Source organism: Carcharhinus amblyrhynchos, chromosome 5 (assembly GCF_965287045.1).
Source record: "Carcharhinus amblyrhynchos chromosome 5, sCarAmb.v2.hapA, whole genome shotgun sequence".
NCBI classification, from domain to species: domain Eukaryota; kingdom Metazoa; phylum Chordata; class Chondrichthyes; order Carcharhiniformes; family Carcharhinidae; genus Carcharhinus; species Carcharhinus amblyrhynchos.
In genome coordinates, this window is record NC_137328.1 from 98,028,644 (window position 1) to 98,056,147 (window position 27,504).

A 27,504-nucleotide genomic window follows, 5' to 3' on the forward strand; every position below is an offset into this window, starting at 1 on the left:
GACATCAACATGTCATTGATGAAGACGAACACCTAGCCAAGGCGATCCCCACACCCCACTTCTTGCCTTCAAACAACCGCACAATCTCAAACAGACCATTGTCCGCAGCAAACTACCCAGCCTTCACGAGAATAGTAACCACAACACCTCACAACCCTGCCACAGCGACCTCTGCAAGACATGCTGGATCATCGATACAGATGCCATCATCTCATGCGAGAACACCATCCACCAGGTACACAGTACATACTCTTGCAACTTGGCCAACGTTGTCTACCTGATACACTGCAGGAAAGGATGTCCCGACGCATGGTACATTGGGGGAGACCATGCAGACACTACAACAACGGATGAATGAACAGTGCTCGACAATCACCAGGCTTTCTTCCTGTCGGGAAACACTTCAGCAGTCATGAGCATTCAGCATCTGATCTTCGGGTAAGCATTCTCCAAGGCAGCCTTCATGACACACAACAACGCAGAATCACCGAGTAAAAACTGATAGCCAAGTTTCGCACACATGAAGATGGCCTCAACCGGGGTCTTGGGTTCATATCACACTATCTGTAACCCCCATGACTTGCCTGGACTTGCAAAATCTCACTAACTGTCCTGGCTCTGGAGATAATTCACACCTCTTTAACCTGTGCTTAATCCTCTCTCCACTCACATTGTCTGTATCTGTAAAGACTTGATTACCTGTAAAGACTCACATTCCAACCATTATTTTGTAAAGTGAGTGTGTGCCTATGTATGCCCTGTTTGTGAACACAACTCTTCACTCACTTGAAAAAGAGCGACACTCCAAAAGTTTGTGCTGCCAAATAAATCTGTTGGCCTTTAACCTGGTGTTGTGAGACTTCTGACTGTGCTTACCCCAGTCCAACGCTGGCATCTCCACATCACGAATTCACATCCACCAGTTCAGCCCACTATAGAAAGCTTTAGTGGCTCCTAGGTCTCTGGCTGAAAAGAAAGCACTGAGAGGCTGAAAGGTAAGTGGGAGCGCTGCTTCCAGCTTCGCTGCTAGACTGGAAACTTTGTATTGACTACAAAGTCCTAAAAGTTAAATTTTGAAAGCTTTCCATCAGGAAATAACTCAACATCTCACACTAAAATATCAAAAGATGGCTTTATTGTGCACAGTTTGGAAATGACAGGTCAAAGGTCAATCAATGACATAATCACAGTCAAGGGGGGAAAAAAAACTCCCAAAATAACTTTATTCAGAGTTGGCAACTCTACAAACCAGAGAGCACTTTACAGTGATTTCCTTGAGCACAGATTGAGACTTTGTAGATGTTGGACTAAGTGTTAACTGCTCTGGTCAGAGATAGTGTCCCAAGGAGGGGGAGTCATTTCTTTTCTCCATAGAATTTAGGGAACATCTCGTGAATAACCTGATGCACACCCGGAGTTTAAACATTCTTGTCGTACTGCAGGTGGATTATTCTCCCTTTGGGTTCAGTCTCAAACTTTCACCAGCCACTTGGTCAGCTTCACAAGTTGCACAGCACCTTAGACCATACCAGTCACCTTGTTCAGAAGCATGCTTTGATCTTGTGGAGTCATTGCCTCGTAACTGGACAACTCCAAAGTGAAGGTAGCATTACCTGATGTCAGAGTACGAAGGGCAGTTGAGTAACCCTGTAACCAATTCACAAATAAGTTCAGGTTTTCAGAAAATACACAGCATTAAAAGAGCTGGGAAAACAAAGAACAAGTTATAGAATCATTTAGACTGCGATCATAATTCTTCAATCAAAAATAATGTTCATCTTAGAATAATTTCTTAATTCTATCATTTCATAATTTAGACAATCTTATTCAAAATTCACAAATGTATTTGAAGGCAATGCTTAGCGATTCTGAGTGTGAAGTTCCTTTCAAATTTAGCAGGTTAAAATGTGTTTGTGCTTCTTGGGTGCAATGAATTAGGTGCAAGGAGCTATCCTTGTTCAAAAACAGGTAGGCTGTAGGAGTGGTCAATGTTGGGTCTTTTTTTAATTAGTCCAAGACTTACATACACCGACACTCTTCCCCAGGTGAACTGTTGGTGGTAGCGGCCTTCAGGTAGGTCTCAAAATATATGTTGAATGGGTGGTATGGGTGTCAGCACAATGCAACAAAAGAGCTAGGAGGTTATGGGATCCAATCTTGAGCCATCTATAAAACACACTGCTGTTGGGTAGTCTTTCTTTGTCAGATTACTCACTGTATTCTGATCTGCAGGTATCAGGCATAGAGCAGAATCTGGTTTTCACAAGCAGCCAGAGTTGGAAGGCATTCTGCAATGTGAAATGCAATAAAAATCCGTAGAATCCCTACAGAGCAGAAGGAGGCCATTTGGCCTGTTGAGTCTGCACTGATCACATTTCCACCCAGGCCCTATTCCCATAACCCCACATATTTATCCTGCTAAATCTCCTGACACTAGCATCAATTTAGCATTACCAATCTAACCCAAAATCTTTGGACTGTGGGAGGAAACTGGAGCACCCGGAGGAAACACATGCAGACATGGGGAGAATGTGCAAACTCCACACAGACAGTGACCCAAGGTTGGAATCGAACCAGGATCCCTGGTGTTGTGAGGCAGCAGCGCTAACCACTGTGCCACATGCCACCCTTGTCCCTGCAGCTACTTAATGCAGATTGGGTGCTGCACCATTTCAATTGTAAGAAGTCCCACAACACTAGTACCCCCCCTTCATCAGGTGAGGGGCAACGCTCCGACGGCTAGTGGCTTGCACTGCCAAATAAACCTGTTGGACTTTAACCTGGTGTTGTGAGACTTCTTGCTGTGTTTACCTCAGTCCAACGCCAGCATCTCCACATCACAACTCCAATTGCCCAGAGAATAGGTTCTGTCAATGCCTGCATTGGATTTCCTTTCAATTCATTTCTGCCTGCCACGTTTCCCCTGCCTTGACCAAGGCTTAAAAGAAATCGAAAAGTCTGATGCAGGTGGAGACCACATCCCCACGCACAATCCTCTTACCTTTAAATGTGCATAACTCTTGAATTTAGACCAATTAGCCAGATTTGCTCCTTTCTCCATTAGGATAGTTTTCTACAGCAGGTCAAAGCTGTGCAGACAGCTATGAATAATTTATTCACATACGCAAAATGTGGAAAATCAAGGTAACCAGGTCATTGATAGACCAGCTGTGAACAACAAGGTAGCACAAAATCCTCAACTGCAGCAAACACTGGAAAATCTCCTTTAGTTTTGTTTACACATGGTAATGTCCAGATAAAAGTCTTTCTTCGAGCTTTGCATTGCAAGACTGTTATGTTCCAGAGCAGATCAGAACTTTTTTTTAAAAACCCAGGTAAACAACCTCATGGGGTCCACCAGAAAACAAAATTTTTAACCTCAAATTCACTTTTAATTTGCTCATGCCATTCAGAATTTTCTAGAACAATCCTCTTCATCGTGACTGTTCATCTTAGTGTATCTGATAGAAACTTATAAAATTCTAACAGGATTAGACCTGGTAGATTCAGAAAGAATGTTCCCAATGGTGGGGGAGTCCAGAACTAGGGGTGAGAGTTTGAGGATCCTTTTAAAACTGAGGTGAGGAGAAATTTCTTCACCCAAGGAATGGTGAATGTGTGGAATTCACAACCACAGAACGTAGTGGAGTCCAAAACTTTGTGTGATTTCAAGAAGAAATTACATATACCTCTTGGGGCTAAAGAGATCAAAGGATATGGAGGGGGGGGATATTGAATTTGATAGTCAACCATGATCATAATGAATGGCGAAGCAGGCTTGGAGGGTCAAATAGCCTACTTCTATGTCTTTTCTCTATGTAAAAATCCTGGTTCAGCCTTGCATAAGTCCATCCAAAGGTTCAGCTGGAAGTGTGGCTGTTTTATAACTCACCATCATTTCTGCGAGTGGAACTGAAGCCAGTGCAACTCGGCTGTGCTGTCGGTTTTGAATTTCTCGGATGCTTCCTCTCCGCTGGGCCAGGTCTGCCAGCACCACACTGAGATAATCCTCATCCACTGTGATTTCTAGGTTCATCACAGGCTCCAGCACCTGGCTTCCGGCCTGTTTTAATGCCTAAACATAAAGGGACAGTGTCACTTTGATCAATAACAAATTCAGGCTTTCGAACTGAACAAGCTTGTAGAGTGTGATTATCATGTCTCATTAAAAAAAACATCCAGTTCATGATGACACAGCTTTAATGAGGAGATTATGTCACCCAGCACACCTACAGTCAAACCAAAATGTAAATACTCATAAACCACAGAAAATCGACCCTGGTTACACTGGTGAAGTAAAGATTGAATCTTTAAATAATAGAGAAAACTGTCGAGTGAACGTTAATTTTCTTTGGACGTCAATTTACAAAGAACTCAAAATCTTGAAGAAAAATCAGAAAATGCTGGATAAACTCAGCAGGTCTGACAGCATCTCTGGAGAGAGAAACAGTTAACTTTTTGAGTCCATTGATCCTTCTACAGATTCCATTCATCATTCTACAAAAAGGGTCTGTAGAAATTAAGTTATGAGTTAAAAATTTGCGAATAAAGTTCTGGAAGCAATTCTCCCATCCCGCTAAATTTTAGCTTCAAATGTATTTTGTGGGATTATAACTTTCCAAAGCAGATAACATTGCATGTTTAGAGTTTTAAATCTGCTGGAAATGAGATGGCAATGATGCTGCATCTGGGACCAGAGGGAGCAGGGCAAGTAACCATGCAAATTTGGAACACAGAGAAATTAACAGCACAAGGGCAGAGAAAGAAGGGGGTGAATTCAATGTCCAATGAGCTATAGACAAAGAAATAGAGAGGGAAAGAAAACTTGGATTGAGAGAGGAAACACGGGGGGGGGGGGGGGGGGGGGGGGTGGGGGGGGGGCAATAAGGAGAAGTAAAGGATGTTTTACATTTTATTTTATATTTTTAAAAGTCTGGCAACAACAATTAAAACCTGAAGGAATGAGACTCCTCATTTTAACAGTTAATTTTTAATGCCAGAAAGTTTGTTTGACAGAAACGAATGTTGAAGACATTATTAAAAGCACACTTAAAAAAAATGAATAATACTAAACTTTTTGTAGTGAGTTTAATTTGTAACTACTGCTCAGATACAGATCTTCGCACCACTTAACGATGAGGCAGATGGTGAAGTGTCATTTTGTGAGCAACAGGTAAAGATGCTGTTAACACATATATCTGTACACCATAGAGAAATAGCTTAAAGTCAGGTAGACTGGATATAGCCAGGCACATTGATAACCCACATTATGGAAACAACTGTGAGTTTAGTCACAAACATAGGGCATAAGATTCGCTGCTGCTAACAGAGCAATAGTTAGGGATAATAAAAAGACTGCCTGTGGTGTAGAAATAACACCAGAGGTGTGGTGTGCAGTGAAGCATACACCACATCTTGAAGGAATGTATGAGGTCCAAGTTACAAAAAGCAAATGGTCTGCAAGATGTGTTGTTTCTACAACTAAGCATAAAAGGGGGAAAAAGGTCACTGAGATAGTCAGGACAGCAGTGAGTAAGTTGGCAAAGGATTGATTACCGCCAATCTGAACCGGACATGTAACAGTGTTGGATAAGATGGATGAGTTTGCTAATGCACTCTTGTGATAACAGGAGACATTGTTAGATGGGGAGTAGAGGGGATGGAAACTTTGGGCACCTCGAGCCAATAGGGGAATGACAACACATAGATGGGACAGGGACCACCAATTAGGGGAGAACAACACATTGCAAAGCCATTACAATGCTTGTAAAAAAGTATAAAAATGTGCTGCAAATCGATGTAAGGTGTGCCTATTTTATTGGACACCCGGTCTTGCAAGAACGTTAAATAAAATATCTTGCTCCTTCAGAACTTGACTTGACTAAATTGTTTGACTGTGAGCTGCGTTTCTCACAACTTTTGTAAAGTTAACAGTCGAGCAATGCCAATTAAGCAGCTTTAGATATTTGACTTTAATCATGCATTGTCACTGGCCTGAAGCTGCTTTACCATTTAAACATAAGTAACAAGTGAACCCCAGTAGCCTCATTGTTACATTGACTCTAAATTCTGGTCCCTGGAGTTATACTTTATATCCAAACCTACGAATTAGGAGCAAATGTAGACTGCTTGGCACCTTAAAGACTCCCACCAGAATGAAGGAAGGAGAATTAAATATAAAGACATTAAGTGTTTCCAGATAAAGTTGACTAGAAGCTCATCAGCAATTGGGAAATGGTTTGCTAAGAGCCAAAGCTCCTCATTCAGGAAATCAAAGAGTTGGGTATCTGTTTTGTGAGACATCAGTCAGGAAATATTTTGGCGTTGACAACCTTTCTTACCATCCTTTACAGTTTTTCCTCAATAGCAATCTAATCCATGAGGTGGGCACAGAATGTTTTTAGATTTCATGCACTGTCAGGTTATACATCTGGAAAACCTCTTCAGGAGACTCCACCTTCCATTAGTACTTCTTTTGTGTTTAGATTTTTTTCCCCCCTTTTATCTTTTTTTCCTGCTGTAGCTGTCAGATATGTACGCATGATGGAAGGGTAAATTCACTGATCCCATGCTTCCAGTGGGGAGTCACACTCAAAGGGTGTCTGAGTTAAAGAAATTTATTTAATTCATTCTTGGAATGTGGGCATCACAGGCATGGCCAGCATTTACTGCCCATCTCCAATTATCCTGGATCATCTGGGAAGTGGAGTGGGGATTGGCATGGGAATGACCCTTGAAGTGGTGCAAGTGGTTTGAAACAACCGAATGGCTTGATGGACAACCTTAGGGAGCAGATGTTGCTAGAGTCACATATATAGGCCAAACTGGGTAAAGATGGCAAATTTTCTTCCCTAAAAAGTTGGGTTTTTTACAACAATCTGTCAGCTTTATTGACACCCTCACTGATACCAGTTTTTTAATCAGTGTAAGAATGTTTTGGCCAACTTTCAGATCAGGCTGCCTTTGAACACGATAGTCTGCTGGCACTACAGGATCACTAAGTTTATCTCAATATCGTCTACATTTGCTTTTTTGGTTGGTTACTTGCTTTGGTTCTTTGATAGTTAGCACCTAAATTAAACAAGCCGTCTCCTTCCACACAGTAAGCACCGGCTAGTTTAGTTACAGCTGCTCAGAGCTAGTATGGTCAGATAGGTTTGATTGAGCCAAATAAGATGGGGTCTTTGTAGCAGATCAGAAAAATCAAGCAGCGTGAATTCAGTTTCAGGCTTCGAGTCCTGTTTTACATGCAAAGCTTTGTGAAAACTGCAGGCTTTTTAAAGTTTCTATTTTAGGAGTGCAATTGAGCCTCAATGTCCTGCGGCAGGACAAAGCAACAGGACGTGGTTCACGAGTGATCATCAATGTGTTGAAAGAAAAATGTGAGGCACCGTGGTTAGCGCCACTGCCTCACAGTGCAGTAGTTAGCGCCGCTGCCTCACAGTGCAGTAGTTAGCGCCGCTGCCTCACAGTGCAGTAGTTAGCGCCGCTGCCTCACAGTGCAGTAGTTAGCGCCGCTGCCTCACAGTGCAGTAGTTAGCGCCGCTGCCTCACAGTGCAGTAGTTAGCGCCGCTGCCTCACAGTGCCGTGGTTAGCGCCGCTGCCTCACAGTGCCGTGGTTAGCGCCGCTGCCTCACAGTGCAGTAGTTAGCGCCGCTGCCTCACAGTGCCGTAGTTAGCGCCGCTGCCTCACAGTGCCGTAGTTAGCGCCGCTGCCTCACAGTGCCGTAGTTAGCGCCGCTGCCTCACAGTGCCGTGGTTAGCGCCGCTGCCTCACAGTGCCGTAGTTAGCGCCGCTGCCTCACAGTGCCGTAGTTAGTGCCGCTGCCTCACAGTGCCGTAGTTAGCGCCGCTGCCTCACTGCAGTAGTTAGCGTCGCTGCCTCACAGTGCAGTAGTTAGCGCCGCTGCCTCACAGTGCCGTAGTTAGCGCCGCTGCCTCACAGTGCCGTAGTTAGCGCCGCTGCCTCACAGTGCCGTAGTTAGCGCCGCTGCCTCACAGTGCCGTAGTTAGCGCCGCTGCCTCACAGTGCCGTAGTTAGCGCCGCTGCCTCACAGTGCCGTAGTTAGCGCTGCTGCCTCACAGTGCCGTAGTTAGCGCCGCTGCCTCACAGTGCCGTAGTTAGCGCCGCTGCCTCACAGTGCCGTAGTTAGCGCCGCTGCCGCACAGTGCCGTAGTTAGCGCCGCTGCCTCACAGTGCAGTAGTTAGCGCCGCTGCCTCACAGTGCCGTAGTTAGCGCCGCTGCCTCACAGTGCCGTAGTTAGCGCCGCTGCCTCACAGTGCCGTAGTTAGCGCCGCTGCCTCACAGTGCCATAGTTAGCGCCGCTGCCTCACAGTGCAGTAGTTAGCGCCGCTGCCTCACAGTGCCGTAGTTAGCGCCGCTGTCTCATGGCACCTAGCACTGTTGTCTCACAGCACCAGGACCCTGATTCACAGCTTGGGTCACTGTCTGTGTGGAGTCTGCACGTTCTCCCTGCGTCTGCATGGGTTTCCTCTGGGTGCTCTGGTTTCCTCCCACAATCTGAAAGATGTGCTGATTAGGTGCAATGGCCATGCTAAATTCGCCCAGTGTATCTGAACAGGTGTTAGAATGTGACGACTTGGGGATTTTCACAGTAATTTCATTGTAGTGTTAATGTAAGCCTACTTGTGGGAAAGGGAGCAAGGTATTGCAATCATCTGCCTTTTTAAGCTGATCTCACAGTGAAACTTGAAGAAGCTTGGCAGTAGTTTGCCACAGGAGAAAGTGCTTCTTCAAAAGAAGGGAACAAGTTCATATTTCATTTGCTGCTGGACCTTCCGGACCTATGCAACATTCTCCAAGGGTGAGCAGAGAACCTACAGGACTATTGGCAGTGTATGCAATTTTGTGGCACTGCAGCAGATTATATGAATGATTCTTCAAGATGTTATTAAGTTCTTAACAGTCGAACTTCGGTTTCCACAACAAGCAAATTCCCACACTGCTGCTCACAGGAATTGAGATTTTCTAACATGGATGCAGTTTAGTGGGTTTTAGATTAACTCAAATGCGCCGTTTGCAATCAAATTCCTTTGTCATCAGCAGAGCTCCAGATGAGGATATGGCCTGGTGGACACGAGTACAAGTAGAAAATTCAGCATGGTGCACTCGCTTATGGTAAGCTATGCTGCTCCCAACGCTTCACAAGAAGAGTCCCCGGTATCTGCTTGCTTACCGTATGAGGACTTGAACCCAGGCTTTTCAGTTGTCTGAAGACCAGCCAGTGACTATGCTATTTAAACAGTGGACACAGTAAAGGTTATGAGACCAGACAGCCTCCAAGCTAGAATGTTGAAAAGCACAGGTCGACATTTCCACAGCCAAGCTGCTCTAATACAGCTACTTAATAACGTAGAAAATTCTCCAGTTACATCCAATCTAGATAATAGCACAAATTATCATCCCCCCAGATGCTTCAGAAGAGGCTTTCTCTCCATCATAACATCAGGAGTGTGTATTCTACTGCTGATTTTAGTGTCAGCCTCATTCACAATTCCTGTTAGAAGTCTCACAACACCAAGTTCAAGTCCAACAGGTTTATTTGATAGCATGTGCTTTCGGAGTGCTGCCCCTTCATCAGCTGAGTATGATAATCACCTAATGATGGGGCAGCGCTTTGAAAGTGCATGCTACCAAATAAACCTGTTAGGCTTTAATCTGGTGTTGTGAGACTTCTTATTGTGCCTACCCCAGTCCAACGCTGACATTCTACATCACAATTCCTGTTATAATAGTGTCAACCTACAGTAAGGAGCTTGGAAAACTTTCAGATTTGGGCTGAAAGTGACAGGTGCCAGGTAATTGAAGCACAGAAGATAGGAGCAGGAATAGGGCATTCGGTCCATCCTGCCTGACTGGAAAGGCCCATTCTCTCTCCCTATCCTTTAACAGCATGATCATTGCTGAATTTCCCACCACCTTGGGGACCGGGGCGTCTCTTACTGTAGCATCCATCCCAGCACTGCAGTTACAGGAGCACGGGAGAAACCGGCTACTTTGCAATGACTGCTTCATCTCCTGACTCTCAAAACCTCGCCACCATATGAAAGGCTCCAAGTCAGGAGTGTGACAAATGACTCACCACTCATCCTGATGGGCTCATGAAGCTTAACACCAATCTGAAAAGAGCAGCCTTCCCTGTTCAGTGCTCCTGCCATTTAACTGGACGTTGTCATTCTATTCCAGGCTCCGATTCAATAGGTTTTCAGTAAAACATCAAGGATTCAGTGTAAATTCAGCAAGTATTAGTGGGCAATCGTACCATCAGTATTGAGGATGAATTTCCAAGGCCTTACCTTCTGCACGCCACGTGACACACACGCAGAAATCATTGCCACGGATGTCCCAGGATGCACACTTAAAGACTGCATTTCAACCACGACATCCTGCACAGGGAATCTCAACAGGGGGCCTACAATGAGAAACAGGCAAATGGGTCTTAACTGCTTCAGAGTTCACACTTTGTAACTAACAAAACCTGGACAGTTTGTCACCAATGAAAATAAGTGAAATAAGTCTAAAAGAAATGCATACACTTTGATGGTAAAGATTAGACATGTAACGCAGCACCTTGCAGACATGAGTTTCTGATTCCATTTTCTACAGCATGCAGAGTTTCTTTAGGAAGGTGCTCAATCAGCTGATCTGAAATCTCAATTACGGGCGTTGACATTGTCTCTTCTCCGAGCCATGGATGTACAGAAAGCTCAGCTGTTACCATGTTACGTTTCTCCCCGACTGTTCTGTCCAATGTATCTGAAGAAAGAAAGAAACAATTTACATTTAGAGTGTTCATGAAATCCTCAGATGTGAGGTGGATTGGCCATGCTAAATTGCCCCTTAGTATCTGAAGATGGATTAGCCATGGTAAATACCTAGGAGAGGGGGGTGGGGAGGAGGGGCATGTAAGATGCTCTTTTGGGAAATCACTGTAGTCTCAATAAACCAAATGGCCTCTTTCTGCACTGTAGCAATTCTACGGTCTATGTGTAGTCATCATTTTGGAAGTTAATGGGGAAGCCAGTATGTGCTTGGCAAAGTCCCAAAAACAGCAGTGAAATAAATGAGCATATGCTGTTTCAGTGAGGTTGGTTGGCCAGGACAGTGCAAGAACTTCCCCGCTCTTCTTCACATAATGCCATAGGTTGCTTTGCATCAACTTGAGCAGGCAGAAGGGGCTTTGGTTTAATGTCTAATCCAAAGACAGCCCTCCAAAATGTACTGTACTGAAGTATCAGCCTGAATTATATACTCAAATGTCTAAACTGGTGCCTGAACCAAGAAACAGACATACTTCAACATTATTTTGATTGAACTTTGTTGTGATTTCATGAGACTTTTTTTTGTAGTTGTTTCAACTGGGTTTAATCTTTGGTCTCCATTCTACAAAGACAAAGATCAACATTTTCTATACATTACAGAATCCCGACGGATCCCTGCCAGGCTGCAACTTCTATCAGTGACAAAGATGGGTTGTGGACTCTGGGATATAATATAAGCAAGGTTGGTTTGTGTTTTGTGGCCAGCACTATGGCCTTTGCTAGTCTGGCTGTGGGAAGGAACTGACTGCAAAATTAAATGTTCCTCCACTCAGAACAAGACTGGGTGCTAGAAACAAGTTGGTGTCCTTTGCAGCTAAACCACTATGTGCTGTGTTACCACCATTTGTGAACAAATGTATCACACCTGCCTATTTCTGAGTGGTTGTCTCATTACACCTCACTTCATTTCTATTGAAAGCAACAGGGCTACGTCAGCAGCACTTGAACAGCGTTCCGGCTCCACCTTTGTACTGGTATAATTTTAGTGGAAAACATGAATCAAAATGTCTAATTTAAGGAATTGTTTCAATGAAATTAAATTATTTGAATATCACAGTGCATTAAGAGCTTACCACTTGAACTAGCAGAATGCATTATAGTTTCTCTGTAGGCGACTTGGAGGGGTCCTAGATACGCCTCAATTCCATACTCTCTCTTGATACGATCATGGATTATCTCAATGTGCAACTCACCCATTCCACATAAGATTGTCTATCAAAGCAACAGATAACAATCAACTGATGTTCGTTTTGGGGGTGGGGAGTGGTAATTGGAGTTAATCCAACTGAATTTCAAATAGTATTGAGGGGCTGAAAGGGTTTTTCCTATTCCTATGTTCAAACCATTAAGTAATTCAGACAATATTCTTTATTTTACATTATACTGGAAATGGCTTTGTGCATTAATCTACCCACCCAATTGGCTGGATGGCTGGTTAGTGATGCAGAGAAATGCTAACAGCGCAGGTTCGATTCCTGTACCAGCTGAGGTTATCCCTGAATGCCCCACCTTTTCAACCTTGCCTCTCGCCTGAGGAGTAGTGACCCTCAGGTTAAATCACTACCAGTCAGCTATCTCTCTCTCTCAAAAAGAGGGAGAGCAGCCTACGGTTCTCTGGGACTTTGGTGACTTTCATTTTCACCCATTCCCATCCCCGCAAAAATAGCCATTCCAAAGGAAATTAATTAGCACTTCTAATTGTGAAGGAAAAGTGCAAATGTAAATGCGTGGGGTGATGGAAGAGATATACTGTTCATACAAAATATAGTGTGATGCAGAATGCACTGAAATTTCAACTTGTCATTTTTTTGATTGATTGCAAGCTTTTCTCAAAAGCTTGAGAGATAAGTTCAGACAATGAGGATATGTTTAATGCCTCCACACTGCCAGTTTAAATAGCAAGGTTTTAAAGTGGATCTTTGTTACTATAATACTTCAGCACAGTCGTATCGTTCACCATGCCTTATAGAAGGTGGAATTCCAATTAGACCTTTAATTGGGTGTCCACACATAAAAATTTGGTCTGATGAAGTTAACCCTTCAGCCATAGAAACACCATGAGTACAGCATCCAAGTTTCAAAAAGATAAGCACAACACTACACATAGAAGCAAAAAAGGTGTAACCCGCAAAGTTATATACATCACCTGACCAGAATCCGGGTCAATCTTCACCTTTAAACTGGGATCTTCTCGCTGCAAACAGCTAAGAGCATGGTCCAAATCTGTACAGAAAAAGCAAATTTGGGCAAATATTGTGAGAAACTGCAAAATGTAGTCTCATTGCTTGGATATGAATAAACACATTGTAATGTACTGCACCTGGCTGTTTTGCCATTGATGGTGGCTCAATTGTGCAAAAGAAGACTGGCTCTGGAATCTCAACTGTAGCTAACACGGGACCTTCCTGCTCCTTGTGTTTTTTCCCAGATTTGTTCCCTGCTCGACAGGCTGCAGCTGCTGCTGAGGACTTTGATGAAACTATTGTGTCACCGGTTGCTGTCTGAGAGCAATGGAAAAATATATCAAATAATCATGGTTAGAATTTTATAAGAACTCACCATCCTGAGAGTTGGCGCAAAACATAAGAACATAAGAAATAGGAGCAGGAGTAGGCCATCTAGCCCTTCGAGCTTGCCCCGCCATTCAATAAGATCATGGCTGATCTGTCGGGGGTCAGTTCCACATTCCCGCCCTTTCCCCATAACCCTTAATCCCCTCGCTTATCAAAAACCCATCAACCCATGTCTTAAAAATATTTAGCGAGGCAGCCTCCACCACTTCAACGAGCAGAGAATTCCAGAGATTCACCACCCTTTGAGTGAAGAAGTTCCTCCTCATCTCCATTCTAAACCGCCCCCCCCCTTTATCTTGAGGCTGTGCCCCCTAGTCCTACTGTCCTTTCTGAGCGGGAAGAGTCTCTCCACCTCTATCCTATCCATCCCATTCATCATCTTATATGTCTCAATGAGATCTCCCCTTATTCTTCTAAACTCTAGTTTATTCAGCCTCTCCTCATAGTTCAACCCCCTCAACTCCGGTATCAGCCTAGTAAACCTCCTCTGCACTCCCTCCAAGGCCAAAATATCCTTGCGTAAGTGCGGCGACCAAAACTGCACACAGTACTCCAGCTGCGGCCTCACCAATGCCCTATACAGCTGCAGCAAGACCTCCCTACTTTTATATTCAATCCCCCTCGCTATGAAGGCCAGCATCCCATTAGCCTTCCTGACCACCTGATGCACCCGCAGGCTGGGTTTTTGCGACTCATGCACAAGGACCCCGAGGTCCCTCTGCACCATCGCCTGCTGCAGTTTTTCGCCACGTAAGTAATAGTCCCTCCTACCATTATTCCTACCAAAGTGGACCACCTCGCACTTGCCAACATTAAATTCCATTTGCCAGTTCCTGGCCCATTCGCCCAGCCTATCTAGATCCTTCTGCAGACTCTCCACACCCTCCGCGCAATTTGCTGTTCCACCAATCTTGGTATTCCGAACTCTCAGTACCATTTAGCGCACACCTGAGCATTGATTGACAATGGGTAGGACTTCTGTCTGCCCTTGGAAAAAGGTCCTGCCCATGAGAGCTGTCAGCCAATCTGGCACAGCACTGCTTTCTGCTTGGGACCAAGTCCCGGAACCATTCTCAAGGTAGGACTGTAGGGGAGGAAGCCTCAGCAAACATGGATTGAAGACATATTCATGTCGCCAACTACTTAGTCCTTTCTTGGGTGTTATTTGGAGTGAATAATGCTGGGGAGTGAGCCAGGAATCAAAAACAAGAACAAGATATCAAGCTATCACAGCAAACTGGTGGAGTTTTATGTTCCCCTGATGTTTGCTTTGTAAGCAGAGGTTGGCCATAAAGTCTTTCAGATGGCCTTCCCACCTTGCCCCTGTCTGCCCCAACCTCTCTGCTGTTTTACACTGGGACTGGCGAGGCCCAGAGCAGCCCTGACTCCAACTGAGACCAGTAAGTTGTCAATTATTGACCACACCTGTTAACACGCGGACTCAAATCTTGGGAAGCGTAATGTTTCAAGAAGCTAATCAATGTTTAAGAAAATACAGAGTGTAATGTACAGTACTCCCACCTGTTTCAGTCCCACAGTGAGTGCAATATTACCAGCCTGTAGCGCAGGGATTTCAATTTGCTGCTCAGCAAATGGCAATAAAAGGCGACTCATTCGTTCTCTGCAGAAGCCAAACAAGCAGGAATAATCTTGGTAAAAAAAGGTTAGATTTTCACAAAGTATCTTCAAGATTTCAAAGCTTATGTGCAGTTCATGGATTCAAAGCTATTGGCAGATAAATATTACATGCAATGAGATACAATTGATGTACAATATAATTGGCGTAGGGGAGATGGCAGCGCAGTGGTAATGTCACTGGATCAGTAATCCAGAGGTCCAGACTATTGCTCTGGGGACATGGGTTCAAATCCCATCATGTCAGTAGGTGGAATTTAAATTCAATTAATAAAATCTGGAATTGAAGGCTGGTCTCAGCAATGGTGACCATGAAATTAGCATCGATTGTTGTAAAAATCCATCTGGTTCAACAATTTAATTTGGGGAAGGAAATTTGCTGTCCTCGTCTGGTCTGGTATACATGTGACATGTAGTCTGCATGATCAGCTGACCACCTCTCTCCTCCCCTGCAATCTGAAGGCCCTTCGTCCATCCCCTCCACCAATCTCAAAGCCAACCTATGACACAAAGACTGCTCCCAAATCAGGGCCTCAGTCTTTCCGTGTTTTAAAGTGCAGCATTTAAAATTGCTCAAGCTTCAATCTAAGTAACAGGGAGATTAGAAAAGACAAATGGTTGACATAGTTTCTGAAATTTGTGCATATTTACAGTTTTGGCATCTAGTGCTGGACTCAACTATAATCCTTTTGTAACCTAAACCCTTAAAAAAAACTGCATTTATTTCGAACCTTTCATACTGCAGACTTATAGACTAATGGTATTTTGGAAATTTAGTCATGAGAGAATCAAAGTCATTAATTTGCCTATTTCTTATCGCAGTTGTGTCACTTCTCAGTCAGCACCTATTTCTTGTGATCTCGGTTTGATACACAGAATAACCCACTGCCAGGCAGTAATGCAACTTTCCTACAAGTGGTGGCCTCAATACCAGCTGCTGCCAGGGATTTGGTTTGCTTTAGTCGATGAATCAATGGGATCGAAATTTGATCAAAATCTTAAACAAACTAAAACTTGGACCAGACTAGCTGCGCAAACCCACTTTCCTGTTGAGATTTTGTTAACTAAAGGAATAGAGTATAAAGGTAAGGAAGTGTTGCTGCAACCACACAAGGCACTGGTGAAACTACAGCTGGAGTAGTGTGTATAATCCTGGTCCCTTTATTTGAAGAAGGATGTAGTGATATTGGAGGCAGTTCAGAGGAGGTTCACTAGATTGATTCCAGAGATGAGGGGATTGTTTTCTGAAGAGAGTTTGGGCAGTTTAGGCCTATATTCTCTGAAGTTTAGGAAAATAAGAGGTGATCTAATTGAGGTATGTAAGATGATAAAAGGTACTGATAAAGTAGAGGTGCAGAGGATGTTTCCTCTTGTGGGGCAATCAAGAACAAGAGATCATAATAATAAGAGATGGAAGATTTAAAACACAGATGAAGAGAAATTACTTCTCTTAGGGAGTCGTGAATCTGGAATTTACTACCCCAGAGTGTGGTGGATACACTGAGTAAACTTAAAGAGGCGATACACATTTTTAATTAGTGACCTGTTGAAGAGTTATGGAGAACAGGCAGGAAAGTAGAATTGAAGTCAAGATGAGATCAGCCATGATTGTATTGAATGGGCTGAATTGCCTACTCCTGGTCCTAGTTCTTATGTTCTTAACTTCAGCTGAAATCTAATCTTGGAAGTAAAATTAGGTGTCAGCCACTCAGCCTCTCGACCCAGTGCTGCTATCCAATCAGTTTAGGGCTGATCTGTATCTTAACACTATGAACCAGCCTTGGCTTCATTTCTTGTACTTGCCAGATCGTAAATATTCTTTTATGCAATCTGCTATCTGGGTCAATTGCCTCCTTTTCATTGCCATCAACATCACTGCCATCCATGTTTGTGTCTAGCCTGGATTTTAACCTGAACTGAAGATGCTTGATGCCACTTTAGGATGTCAAAAGGTGAAAAAAAGTGTTAAGTTCCCCTATAGCAATCCCACTGAAACACATCACAAAATATAAATTAAAACGATGTCAGAGGTATGCTTCCTTTTGTGCAGGACTTTTTTTATCTGACAGCAAGATAAATACTCACGTGCAGTTTTTATTGATATTGTAAACAGCTGACTGAGGTTTCATTGTGCCAGAATAGATGCGGACAAAAACCAAAGGCCCACGCTGCTTATCATGAATGACTTTAAAGGCGAGGGCACAAAGATCATCCCCATAACAATGGCTGAAAACACGAGGAGGATGTTAACATGAGAAAAACTTCAAAAAATTATATACAAATAACTTCCAGTTTTTGTTGTATAAAAATATACCGTACAGACGTTAATTAATGAAACAAATCAATATGGCCTAAAGTAAAGTTTATTTATTAATCACAAGTCGGCTTACATTAACGCTGCAATGACGTTACTGTGAAATTCCCCTAGTCCCCACATTCCATCGCCTGTTCGGGTCAATGCACCTAACCAGCACGTCTTTCAGAATGTGGGAAGAAATCAGAGCACCCGGAGGAAACCCACACAGACATGGGGAGAACGTGCAAACTCCACACAGGCAGCGACCTAAGCTGAGAATCGAACCCAGGTCCCTGGTCCTGTGAAGCAGCAGCGCTAACCACTGTGCTACCATGCCACCGGGAGGGAATTCATTACTGAATTAGAAGATTGTTTCAACCATCATTACTCATAAACCAAGCATGAGAATGTTTCATGCACCATGAAGAACTCAACATTGAGAACGGAAAATAGGCAACAGCTTTCCTCTTGTCCAAAAAGGATGACTGCACTGTATTTCACTATTAGACTGTTTATGGATTATAAGTTTATAGGTGGAATTTACACCTACAGCAAGGATATATAACTGGTGCTATCAATAGCAACTTATATTAAGACATAATGGAGTAGAAGATCTCATGGTGCTTCATAGAAACGGTATCAAACATAATTGTAAACTGAGCCACATAGGGAGATATTAGACCAGGTAGTCAAAAGCTCAGTTTTATGGACTGTCTTAAGAATGGAGAGAAAGGCAATAACACAGCAATATTTAAGCAGAAAAATTCCAGAGCTTAAATCTTCAGAAGCTGAAGACCAAGCCACCAATGGTGATGTTACTAAAATCAGGGATGCTCAGGAAACCAGAATTGGAGCAGCATGGAGGTCCATAAGGGTCGTGGGGCTGGAGGGTAATGAAGCAAAATTGAAAACAAGGGAGAGGATTTTAAAATTGAGGTGTTGTTTAACCAGGAGCCAAGGTAATTCAATGAGCACAACAGTGGTGGCAAAGGTACCTTACCCCTTTTTGGCCTGCAAGGTGACATTGTAAATGGCCCCCTCGCCGCAGATACTGTCCCTCTCCCTTTCAAAAGTGCCAGCATCATTCTTACCCTCAAACTCTTTGTCCTTGCCAACTACTGTGTCATCACCAATCTCCCTTTCCTCTCCAAAATCCTTGAACAGATTGCTGCATTTCAAATTCTTGCCCACCTTTCCAGCAAAAACAGTGTTTGAACCTCTCCAACTCTTCATCAGGTCCTCCTGACAGTTGCAGAGCCAGAACTGAAATGGCCTGCATTAAGAACACAATGACATCCTCCATGCACTCTCTCTTTCATCCTACCCCAACGTTTCAGAAACATTTGACATACACAACTGCATAATTTCTTTTCTAATACCTTTTCACTGTTTTGCCAAGTGAGACTGTTCTTCTTTGATTACAACCTTATTCAATCATAGCCAGGAAATTTCCAACAATTGCTTCTCTTCAACCTCTGCATCACGTTCTGTGGAGTTCTCCAAGGATTTTTGCTTAGTTCGTTTTCTTCCTCTTCAACAAGCTTTTCCTTGGCAACACCATTCACAGACATGAGGTCAGCACCTGTGGGCGTCCTGATGACATCCAACTCAACCTCTATTATTTTTCTTGACCTTTCCACTGTCTCCATGTTGATCCAACATCCAATTCTGGATAAGGTGCAACTTTATATGTTAAATGTTTTGGAAGGACAAAGCCATTGTCTTTGCTGCCTTCTCCTCTCAGAACAAACCCCCAAAATAAACTCCTTTACTTCACCACTGATTTTATCCCCTTTCTTCTTTCTCTTTAGAAAGGCAATTAGTTTACAGCTAGTGTGTGGATACAGATTGATCCTAACTATTCAGGTCCAGACTATACTCAACCTTGTGACAGCTGCTCACCCATCACCTGACCCATGTTGGCTCCCGTTCCAATGCCAGGATTGGAAAATTCTCATTCATGTGTTCAATAATCTTGATGACCTCACACTCCCCCCACCTCTGTGATCTCCACCAGCTTTACAACCCTCTGAAAGCTCTGCACCCCTTCGACTCTTCTATGTTCCTGTGACTCTGTTTTCTTACACATTCTCCCCCTACCCTACCAGCATTAGTGGCCATACTTTCAGCCATCCAAGCCCAATGGTTTGCAATTCTCTCCTTACTGCATGGTATCTCTCTCTCTCCTTCTTTAAGACTTTATTTGAACCCTACTTCTTTCACCAAGCCTTCAGTCACCCCAATGTACTAATACTTATCTATGGGAAGACGATGGCCTAGTAGTATTAACCTGGACTATTAATCCAGAAACTCAGCTAATGTTCTGGTGATCTGGATTCGAATCAATGGCAAAGTTCACCAAGGAACTTTGGAAATCTGCTGTCCTTACCTGGTCTGGCTGACATGTGAGCCACAGCAATGTGGTTGACTCTCAACTGCCCTTGGGCAACTAGGAATGGGCAGTAAATGCTGGCTAGTCAGTGATGCCCATGTCCCACAAATGAATCAAAAAAAATCTGTTTCTATGACTTGGCATCAAGTATTGTTTGACTTATACTCTACTGAAGTTGTAATAGCATCATTGCTGAAACTCAAGTACTCACATAAAGTCGTGCTGGCATTCATTTGGGGCTGGTAGATACTTTGTGATGGCATCCATTAACAGCTGCACACCCTTGTTCTTCAATGCACTTCCACACAAAATGGGTACTGCTGTTTGTGCCAATGTGACTCGGCGGATAGCTGCACTTAGCTGCATTTAAAATACCTGAGATCAGGTTTGTTTTAAAAAAACTTTTGTTTTACTTTTAATTTTCAGATTTATTAAATCAATGGCATTAAATTTAATACTGGTGTCTCTAGGTAACTACATATTGTGTTGCAACTAAGCAACTAATAAACTACAATATGAAGAGACTTCTTGATTTACAAATTATCCACAAGTCTTTTTGCCCTCTGAAGCTCCAATGCTCAGGAAAACATTCCCTTTCATCCCAGATTAACTCTTTCAGCATGATGACTCACTGACAACAGTTTTTAATTTAGATGTTCCTTTTCATATTGGTCTGCCAATGTTTGAGGGAAAATGGTGGCATAGCAATATCACCAGACTAGCAATCCAGAGGCCAAAACAAATGCTCTGGGGACACAGTTCAAATCCCACCATGGTACCTTTTGGAATTTAAATTGAATTAGTAAAACGTGGAATTGAAAGCTGGTTACTGTGAAGCGTTCATCGATTGTCAGGAAATGCGTCACCCTTACCTGGCCTGTCCTACATGTGACTCCAGCCCCACAGCAAGGTGGTTGACTCTTAACCACTTGCTGAAAATGGTCTAGCACACAGTTCCCAAACTGGGGTCATGAAACACTGGCGTTCCATCAGAGCCCTCCAAGGGTACACAGACAATAGTTTTTTCAAATCTGAAAAAATAGCGGCCAAGCTAATATGTGTGCCAGAGCCAGCCAAAGAAGGAATGATTTGTGAAAGAATTAAATATTAAATTGACCAATCAGAGCGCACCCTCTCTGAGCATTTTCTGATTGGCTATTCAGCCTATGCTCAGAGAGGCAGTGCTCTGATTGGCCAGTTAGATTTCTTGTTTTTTCTCTGTTGTTAGGCAGAAAAGTGGCCGAGTGAACAAAGCAGCTGTCTATGCAGCGAAGGAAAGTACTCTTACTCAGCAAGAGAAATTGTTAGCCTGCCGGTGTCCACCGTATCTCGAGAATGCATTTAAAAAAATACAAATCCTAGCAAATAAACGCAATACTATGTAAGGGGAGCTTTGGTAGGGGATTCATGGGGTGGGGTGGGGATGGGGATGGGGGTTGGGGGGGGAGTGGGGGCAGGTTCTGCTTTTGGAGGGGATACATGTGAGTGGGCTAAAATGTATCATTGACAAAAATAAGCGCATTTGGGGGTTACCCGATACTCTTGGGAGGGGGTCCATGGTTGGAAAGGTTCGGGAAATCCTGTCCTAGCGTGTCACTCAGATAATGGGTAATTCGAATGGCCTTGCCAATGATCTCCACATCCCATGAAAGAATTTTAAAAATGATTTATCATGTTAATGTTATCAATAATCAGAACGCTGTGCGTTCAAACCCCATGAAAGGCCTGAGCTGCTTCTGTGCAAAATGGAGGGAGTGCTGCATGGTTGAAAGTGTCAGCTTTTAGATGCGATTTTATACCAAGGATGTATTTGTTCAGGGAGTCAATTAAGACCAGTTAAAGGAGACCAATTGAGATTCTCCAGTCATTCTCCATGTTCCTGCAGGTGGCAGGTGCTGGTTTCTTGGAGACGATGTCCCAGAGCTAGGGGGTGCTCCAGGCAAGCTAAGATGCCCTTTTTCCATTGGTCAGCAGCAGCTGTAGGCTCTCCTTGGCCTCCACGCATAGCCTCCACCAGCACGCCCCCCCCCGGCCAACCACCCACCTCCGCCCAAAAACAGTTGCAGCTTGGCTGCAAATTGTATTTTTTAAATTTGAAATTCCAAAACATTGGATAGAATGCCATTTTGAACCGTCCTCTTCCCTGCTTACCTGATACGGCAGTCTCAAACTGGAAGACCTCTGATTGGTTTCCAGCTTCGCGAGTCCACCTGTCACTCTACATTGGGTGGGGACCATATCCTCTGGCCACTAATTGGCCTCTCCAGATGAGATCACACTGAGTGAGTGTTTTTGTGTTACCCAGTGTGGGCTGCTAACTCCCATTCCAGGCTGACAACATGATTCAGAAACCCTCAGGGAAAACCCCACCCACCAAGAGGGAAAGCTGACAATCATCGTCGGAAGATTTAGGAAACTCACACTTCCAGCAGGAATTGCATCCAGGTTCTCACTTAGCACTCCCAGAACCAATTCAGCAAACTCATCATCCAAATCCGCTACCTGCATTCAAACAAACACCAAGAAATGAATAGCATATTATGCCTGGCATGAAATTTATATTATTTCATACAAAAATGGTTTAGCAGTGATTAGCACTGTTGCCTCACAGCGCCAGGATTAGGGTTTGATTCCCGGCTTGGGTCACTGTCTGTGTGGAGTCTGCACATTCTCCCCGTGTCTGTATGGGTTTCCTCCCACAGTCTGAAAGACGTGCCGGTTAGGTGAATTGACCCAAAAAGGCGCCAGAGTGTGGCGATTAGGGGAATTTCACAATAACTTCATTGCAGTGTTAATGTAAGCCTTACTTGTGACTAATAAATAAAGTTTAACTTTAAAAGTTTAATTTTGTCAAAACACTTTTTTAATTCTCAAAGCAAAACAAGATCAATTCTATTAAACTGACTGTTGTAGAAACTATTCAAGGAACGTGATGATTTGACCTTGGCACATTGGAATTGTTATCATTTTTCAAACAAAAGTTAGTATTACTTTTTATCTAGTGTGAAACGTCGCACTGATAAAGCACCAGGGTTACTGGCTGCTAAATTCATCCTTCTGTCTGTGAGTGGAGCAAGGAAACCACCCCAATAAGCCAGTAACACCTTATTCACATTAACGTCTAATTTCCAGAGGCTGGGAAAATGTCCAAAATCTTACACAGATGTTGGCCTACAATAAGTTCTGAATAAATGTAAATGTAAACTTGCTGAGACACTCAAGTCCATTTGAAAGTATAAACGAAGTTAACTGAGAAAACAGGATTTTTTCCGCTGGCACAACAGAAGAGTCACAGAGTGCGATATTCCAGCCGTCCCTGCCAGCAAAATCATCCAGTCCCACTAACAGTGAAGCCCCACCACTGGGTGCAAACGGGAAAACCCGTTTGAAAAACTGCTGGACTGGAAGATCCGACCAAAACATGCTGCAGGGAGGCATGGAAAATCCTGCCCATAGCATCTCAAAATGTTAATTCTGTTTCTCTCTCCACGGATGCTGCCAGGTTAGCTGAGTTTTTCCAGCACTTTCTGTTTTTATTTCAGAAAACATGGAAATGATTCTTATTGTGGAACTTGCCAATGGGAATAGGGTAAAGTCCACGACTCACACCTATCTGGTTTGCCTTTTCACTTGCTTGTGCTTTGTACTCTGTGCACCACATTGCCCAACACACGAGCAACGTTCAGTTATCCAAACTGTCTTAATGTTGAAGGACCGGCTCCATCACAAATTGGCAGTTCCCACCTCGAACAGAGAGGCTGCTGATATACTTCAAGGCCTGAGGACCTCCATTTAATTATTCTAGGTGGGTATATCAGGAACATGGCACAGGGGATGGATGGGAGCTTGAACTGAATTGAACTGAACTGATTGTATTGTGTTGAGGCTCCTCTGTCTGTTCTATATAGGTACTGCAACACAATACTGCTCAAATCATTACTGCCCCCACGAGGCTGGAACCTATCTAATTGAGTCCTATTCAAAAGCATGTTCTCCGTTTACGAGTTTGCAGGAATCAGACATTCCCTCTGCGAACATTCAGAGTTGATTGTATTGTTAATAAAGGCAAATAATAGGGTAGATGTACTAAACATTCTACTTTGTTTGCCATCCCCTCCCTCCCCCATGGCTATAAACTGCTCCAAATCTCATGCAAAACCATATCTTAATTTATGCAGCCTTTGGAGAAGGGGGCATGTCACAGACACTTGCTATTCAAAAAACTACTTGGGGGGAGATTAAAACTAATTTTCATTGCCCCTCATTTCTGTAATGTTATTAATTTTGTGCTTGCACCTCATCACAGTTTAAGTTAAATTAGCCTATTTACATCCTCACTACCTCTGCTGTTCAACATTTAAACACTTTAATGCTGCGCCCTTTCAATCTTATCGAATAAAACAAACTGAATTCTTGGAGCCACCCATTTCATAATTTTTGTTGCTCTCTGGCCCCTTACTAATACATTGACATCCTCTTGACCAATTTTTCAATAAAGCCAATTGTGTCCATATTAATTTAGGAGTTGTTGTGGATAAAATTTGTTACATGTTAACTGTGGAATGCAAAATTGACCAAACCCTGTTAAATTCCTGGCTGCAAATCATGTTTTTTTAGCATGGTTCCAAGTTATTACAAACAGGGCTGTGTTCCCTTTGAAATGATTTTGTACTTTTTAGTATTCTCTTTCCTTAGTTCTATTTTGCGTGTGAATTTTTTTTGCATTAATAAAAGTGCTCAAGAATTTGTGTCAGACCTTGCTGGTCAGTTGGTTGTATGATTCTCTGATGGGTATAGTTAATTCCGCCCCCCACAGTCCACCACAAGCTGTTCCTAATTCACTGGGGGGTTTCATGATAAACTCGGCTGCATTCTAGGAATTATCTGTACTCAGAGAGAATCGTCAACAGCTGAAATGGGCTGTTGGAACGTGCAGAATACAGGCTACTAAAGGGAGCGTGACTATCTGCTGAATGGAACTGTAGACAAAGACTAGTAACATCAAGATGGTCTGCTGGAACTTGTTTGATTGCTTCTAAGTGGGCACATTCATAGATTTGTTTCCTAACGATTGCAGTGGCAGCTGGGTAAGGTGTCCACTAGCCTGCTTGTCCTTGTGTCTTTGAGGCCATTAAGAAGTCAATTACAGGCTCCTTAACCTCAACCTACAGGACCTCAACCCACTTCCACGATATACTGGGCAGTGGAAGGTGCACAACCGTGAGAAGGCCATTTTTTCACCAAAGAAACTAGAGGGGTGAGGAGGAGGAGGAGGAGGAAAGGAGGAGGAGGAGGAAGAGGAGAGTGCCCGGTCCATCAGCAACATATGAAGAGGGCTGCCAAGCTCATACTCATCCTTTGTGCCCTCCTGCCTGGCCTCAAGATCTTTCCAAGATGGCGCCAGTGTGGCAACTTCTTGCAAACTGTGCCCAGCATACCCTCTAATTCTATCTTTTACTCTCGTTCTATGCTTCTAAAATTTTATTCTAATTCTTTAAAACTCTCTAACAATGACATTCTGCCATCTCTCCTTTCCTTCCCTATGTATGGCATGCTTTGTCTGTATAGTGCGTAAGAAACAATACTTTTCACTGTATCCTAATACATGTGACAATAATAAATCAAATCAAATCAAACCATTCCTCTGGCTCCTCTCCCTAGGGTACCCAATCTTTCCCCACCCAAAACTCCCTGAAATGACCTGGGTCTGGGCACTGTCACTTTTCCTCATGGGCATCCAGCACAGAGTTCCAGCACTGTTGGGACTGCAGGTGCTGCCAGCCAATCAGATTGACTAGCAGCTTTCAAGGGCAGGACATCCTTACACTAAGAGATAGGAGCTCCAGTCCCAGCTTAAGGCCACTGCGATGTAATGTCAATGAGGGCAGCCCTTTCCACTTGGGCAATACGTGCTCTCCTGCAAAATTCAGCCCATTGATATAGACTATTAAATGCTTTAAGCATTTACTTTGAAACTTTACTTGTTCTATGAGGGCATATCTTGCATCTCTGGCTTCCTTTAAAAGTTCATGGTCGTCTGTTGGCACTAAAGGATCTCGGCTAAAGATTGTGCCGTCATCATCATCGATGGACTTTGGGCACCAAAGAACCTTTTCATTTGTGACAACGTCAACCACCCCATTAAAGGTCTTCCCAGTTCCAATTGGCAGCTGGAATTAAAGAAATAAATACAATGAGAAAATAATACAAAGTATATCACAATAATCAGTCATAAATCAGACTCTACAGTGATTTGGGACCAGCTAGTTTTAAATCAAGGCTAAACTACATTTAGATCTAAAGGTAAATTTTCCTGGTTCTGTACACAATGTATTGGATTCACTGTGCACAGCATGTACCAGATAGTCATGTAGCTTGGAATACAAGCCTGTCAGAAAACCAACTTGATTTTGTTCCATTTAAGTTAATGAATAGAAGAACAAGAGAAAAACCAAATTCCAGGTTGGTGTAGTCCAAGCAGATCAATTTGCTGCCACTTGTAAATCTCTCCTACTACCTAAGACGCAGATGCATTTAAGCAACACAATCATGTCTATTTGCTCTGTCCAAAATTCTAAAGATGCAATCTAGATATTGCATAATATTTGAAAAGGAATTAGTTCAGGGTTTTATCACGAGAGGTTTAGACATAAGCTGAAGAGAAGGGCTAAATATTAGTGTGATAAAGCTGTGGAAAAGACAATTGGGAAAAAACAAGTGGAAGAAAACAATCGTAAGTAGAATATTTGGAATTTAAGTTCTGAAAATAGGCATCTCATGCTTTGTAATCCTGTAACACTGAATTGTTTCAATACCAATTGACTATCCCCATGTTTAAAAAAATGGAAATTTCTGTTCAAGTGAAGATTATATTCTTCCTCAAATGAGTGAATTAACTATCAAATGCAGCAAAAGTAGAATTCTGCTGTCGATGCTGAAAGCAAGGATGCTTGCTGAGCACAAAGTCTCACTGAGACACACTGGCAAGAATTCCATTCTATCACCATGCAGTGGGACTGGAACTGATCGCAATGTTCTTTACTGTGCACTCTCAGCATGGAGCAGTATTGATGCCTTCCGAGCAGCCAATCACTTTAAAGTATTTTCACAGACACACAACTATCACATTAGAAGTTATTTAGACACAAGCTAAACATTAGCTCGGGCCTCAGTCTGGAGTTATGTCATCGGATAGGGCCAGATAAGGGTGAGAATTGGGCCTGGTTGCTGGAGGGGAGAATTCCCAAGTTGGAGGGGATACTCCCTTGGTGTGTGTGGAAAAGAGGAAGGGGGAGGAGGAGTACCATGGCGGGGGTTAGTTGGGGAGAGGGGTGCTGGAGGGAAATCTCTGAGGTGTTGAGGGCAGGGAGTCCCTTGGGTGAATGTGGAGGGAGTCCCCTGCGGATTTGGGGAGTTGGTGTGGGCCTGTGCAATAGTTACCCAGAGGTGAGAAGAGGTTTTAATTCTTCTAACTTGTTCTGGGTAACTACTGATGTAACCCAGCTGGAACCATCCAAAGTTTGCGATTTAAAAAACATTTAAGCATCGTCCCTATATAGGGCAATTGCCCAGAGGAGGTTTGCACATCCAGAAAATTGCTGTGTAAATCTTACTAGGAAGTTCCTAAGGGGATTCCACAATGCATCTTTGGGGGATCCGTCCCCCGTATGACAATGGAACTCGGGAGTTAGGAAATAAGAGCGAGGAATTAGGAAAGAAAATGAAATAACACCTCCTCTTCTGGAATGTAGTGAACCCTTTGAA

At 43.3% G+C, this 27,504-nt stretch overlaps 1 protein-coding gene across 1 annotated transcript in view; it reads right to left on the minus strand.

Moving 5' to 3' along the window:
- Positions 1-1,135: 1,135 nt before the first annotated feature.
- gfm2 (GTP dependent ribosome recycling factor mitochondrial 2) overlaps positions 1,136-27,504 on the minus strand; it is a 41,962-nt gene continuing 15,593 nt past the window's right edge. The window contains exons 10-21 of the mRNA XM_080189277.1: positions 25,722-25,910; positions 22,162-22,242; positions 19,952-20,100; positions 17,138-17,278; positions 14,939-15,038; positions 13,165-13,345; positions 12,991-13,067; positions 11,918-12,056; positions 10,594-10,779; positions 10,320-10,435; positions 3,893-4,075; positions 1,136-1,647 (exon numbers count right to left, since the gene is read on the minus strand). Coding sequence (XP_080045403.1) covers positions 1,519-1,647; positions 3,893-4,075; positions 10,320-10,435; positions 10,594-10,779; positions 11,918-12,056; positions 12,991-13,067; positions 13,165-13,345; positions 14,939-15,038; positions 17,138-17,278; positions 19,952-20,100; positions 22,162-22,242; positions 25,722-25,910 — 1,671 coding nt within the window. The 3' untranslated portion in view covers positions 1,136-1,518. The remainder of the gene's footprint in view (positions 1,648-3,892; positions 4,076-10,319; positions 10,436-10,593; positions 10,780-11,917; positions 12,057-12,990; positions 13,068-13,164; positions 13,346-14,938; positions 15,039-17,137; positions 17,279-19,951; positions 20,101-22,161; positions 22,243-25,721; positions 25,911-27,504) is intronic.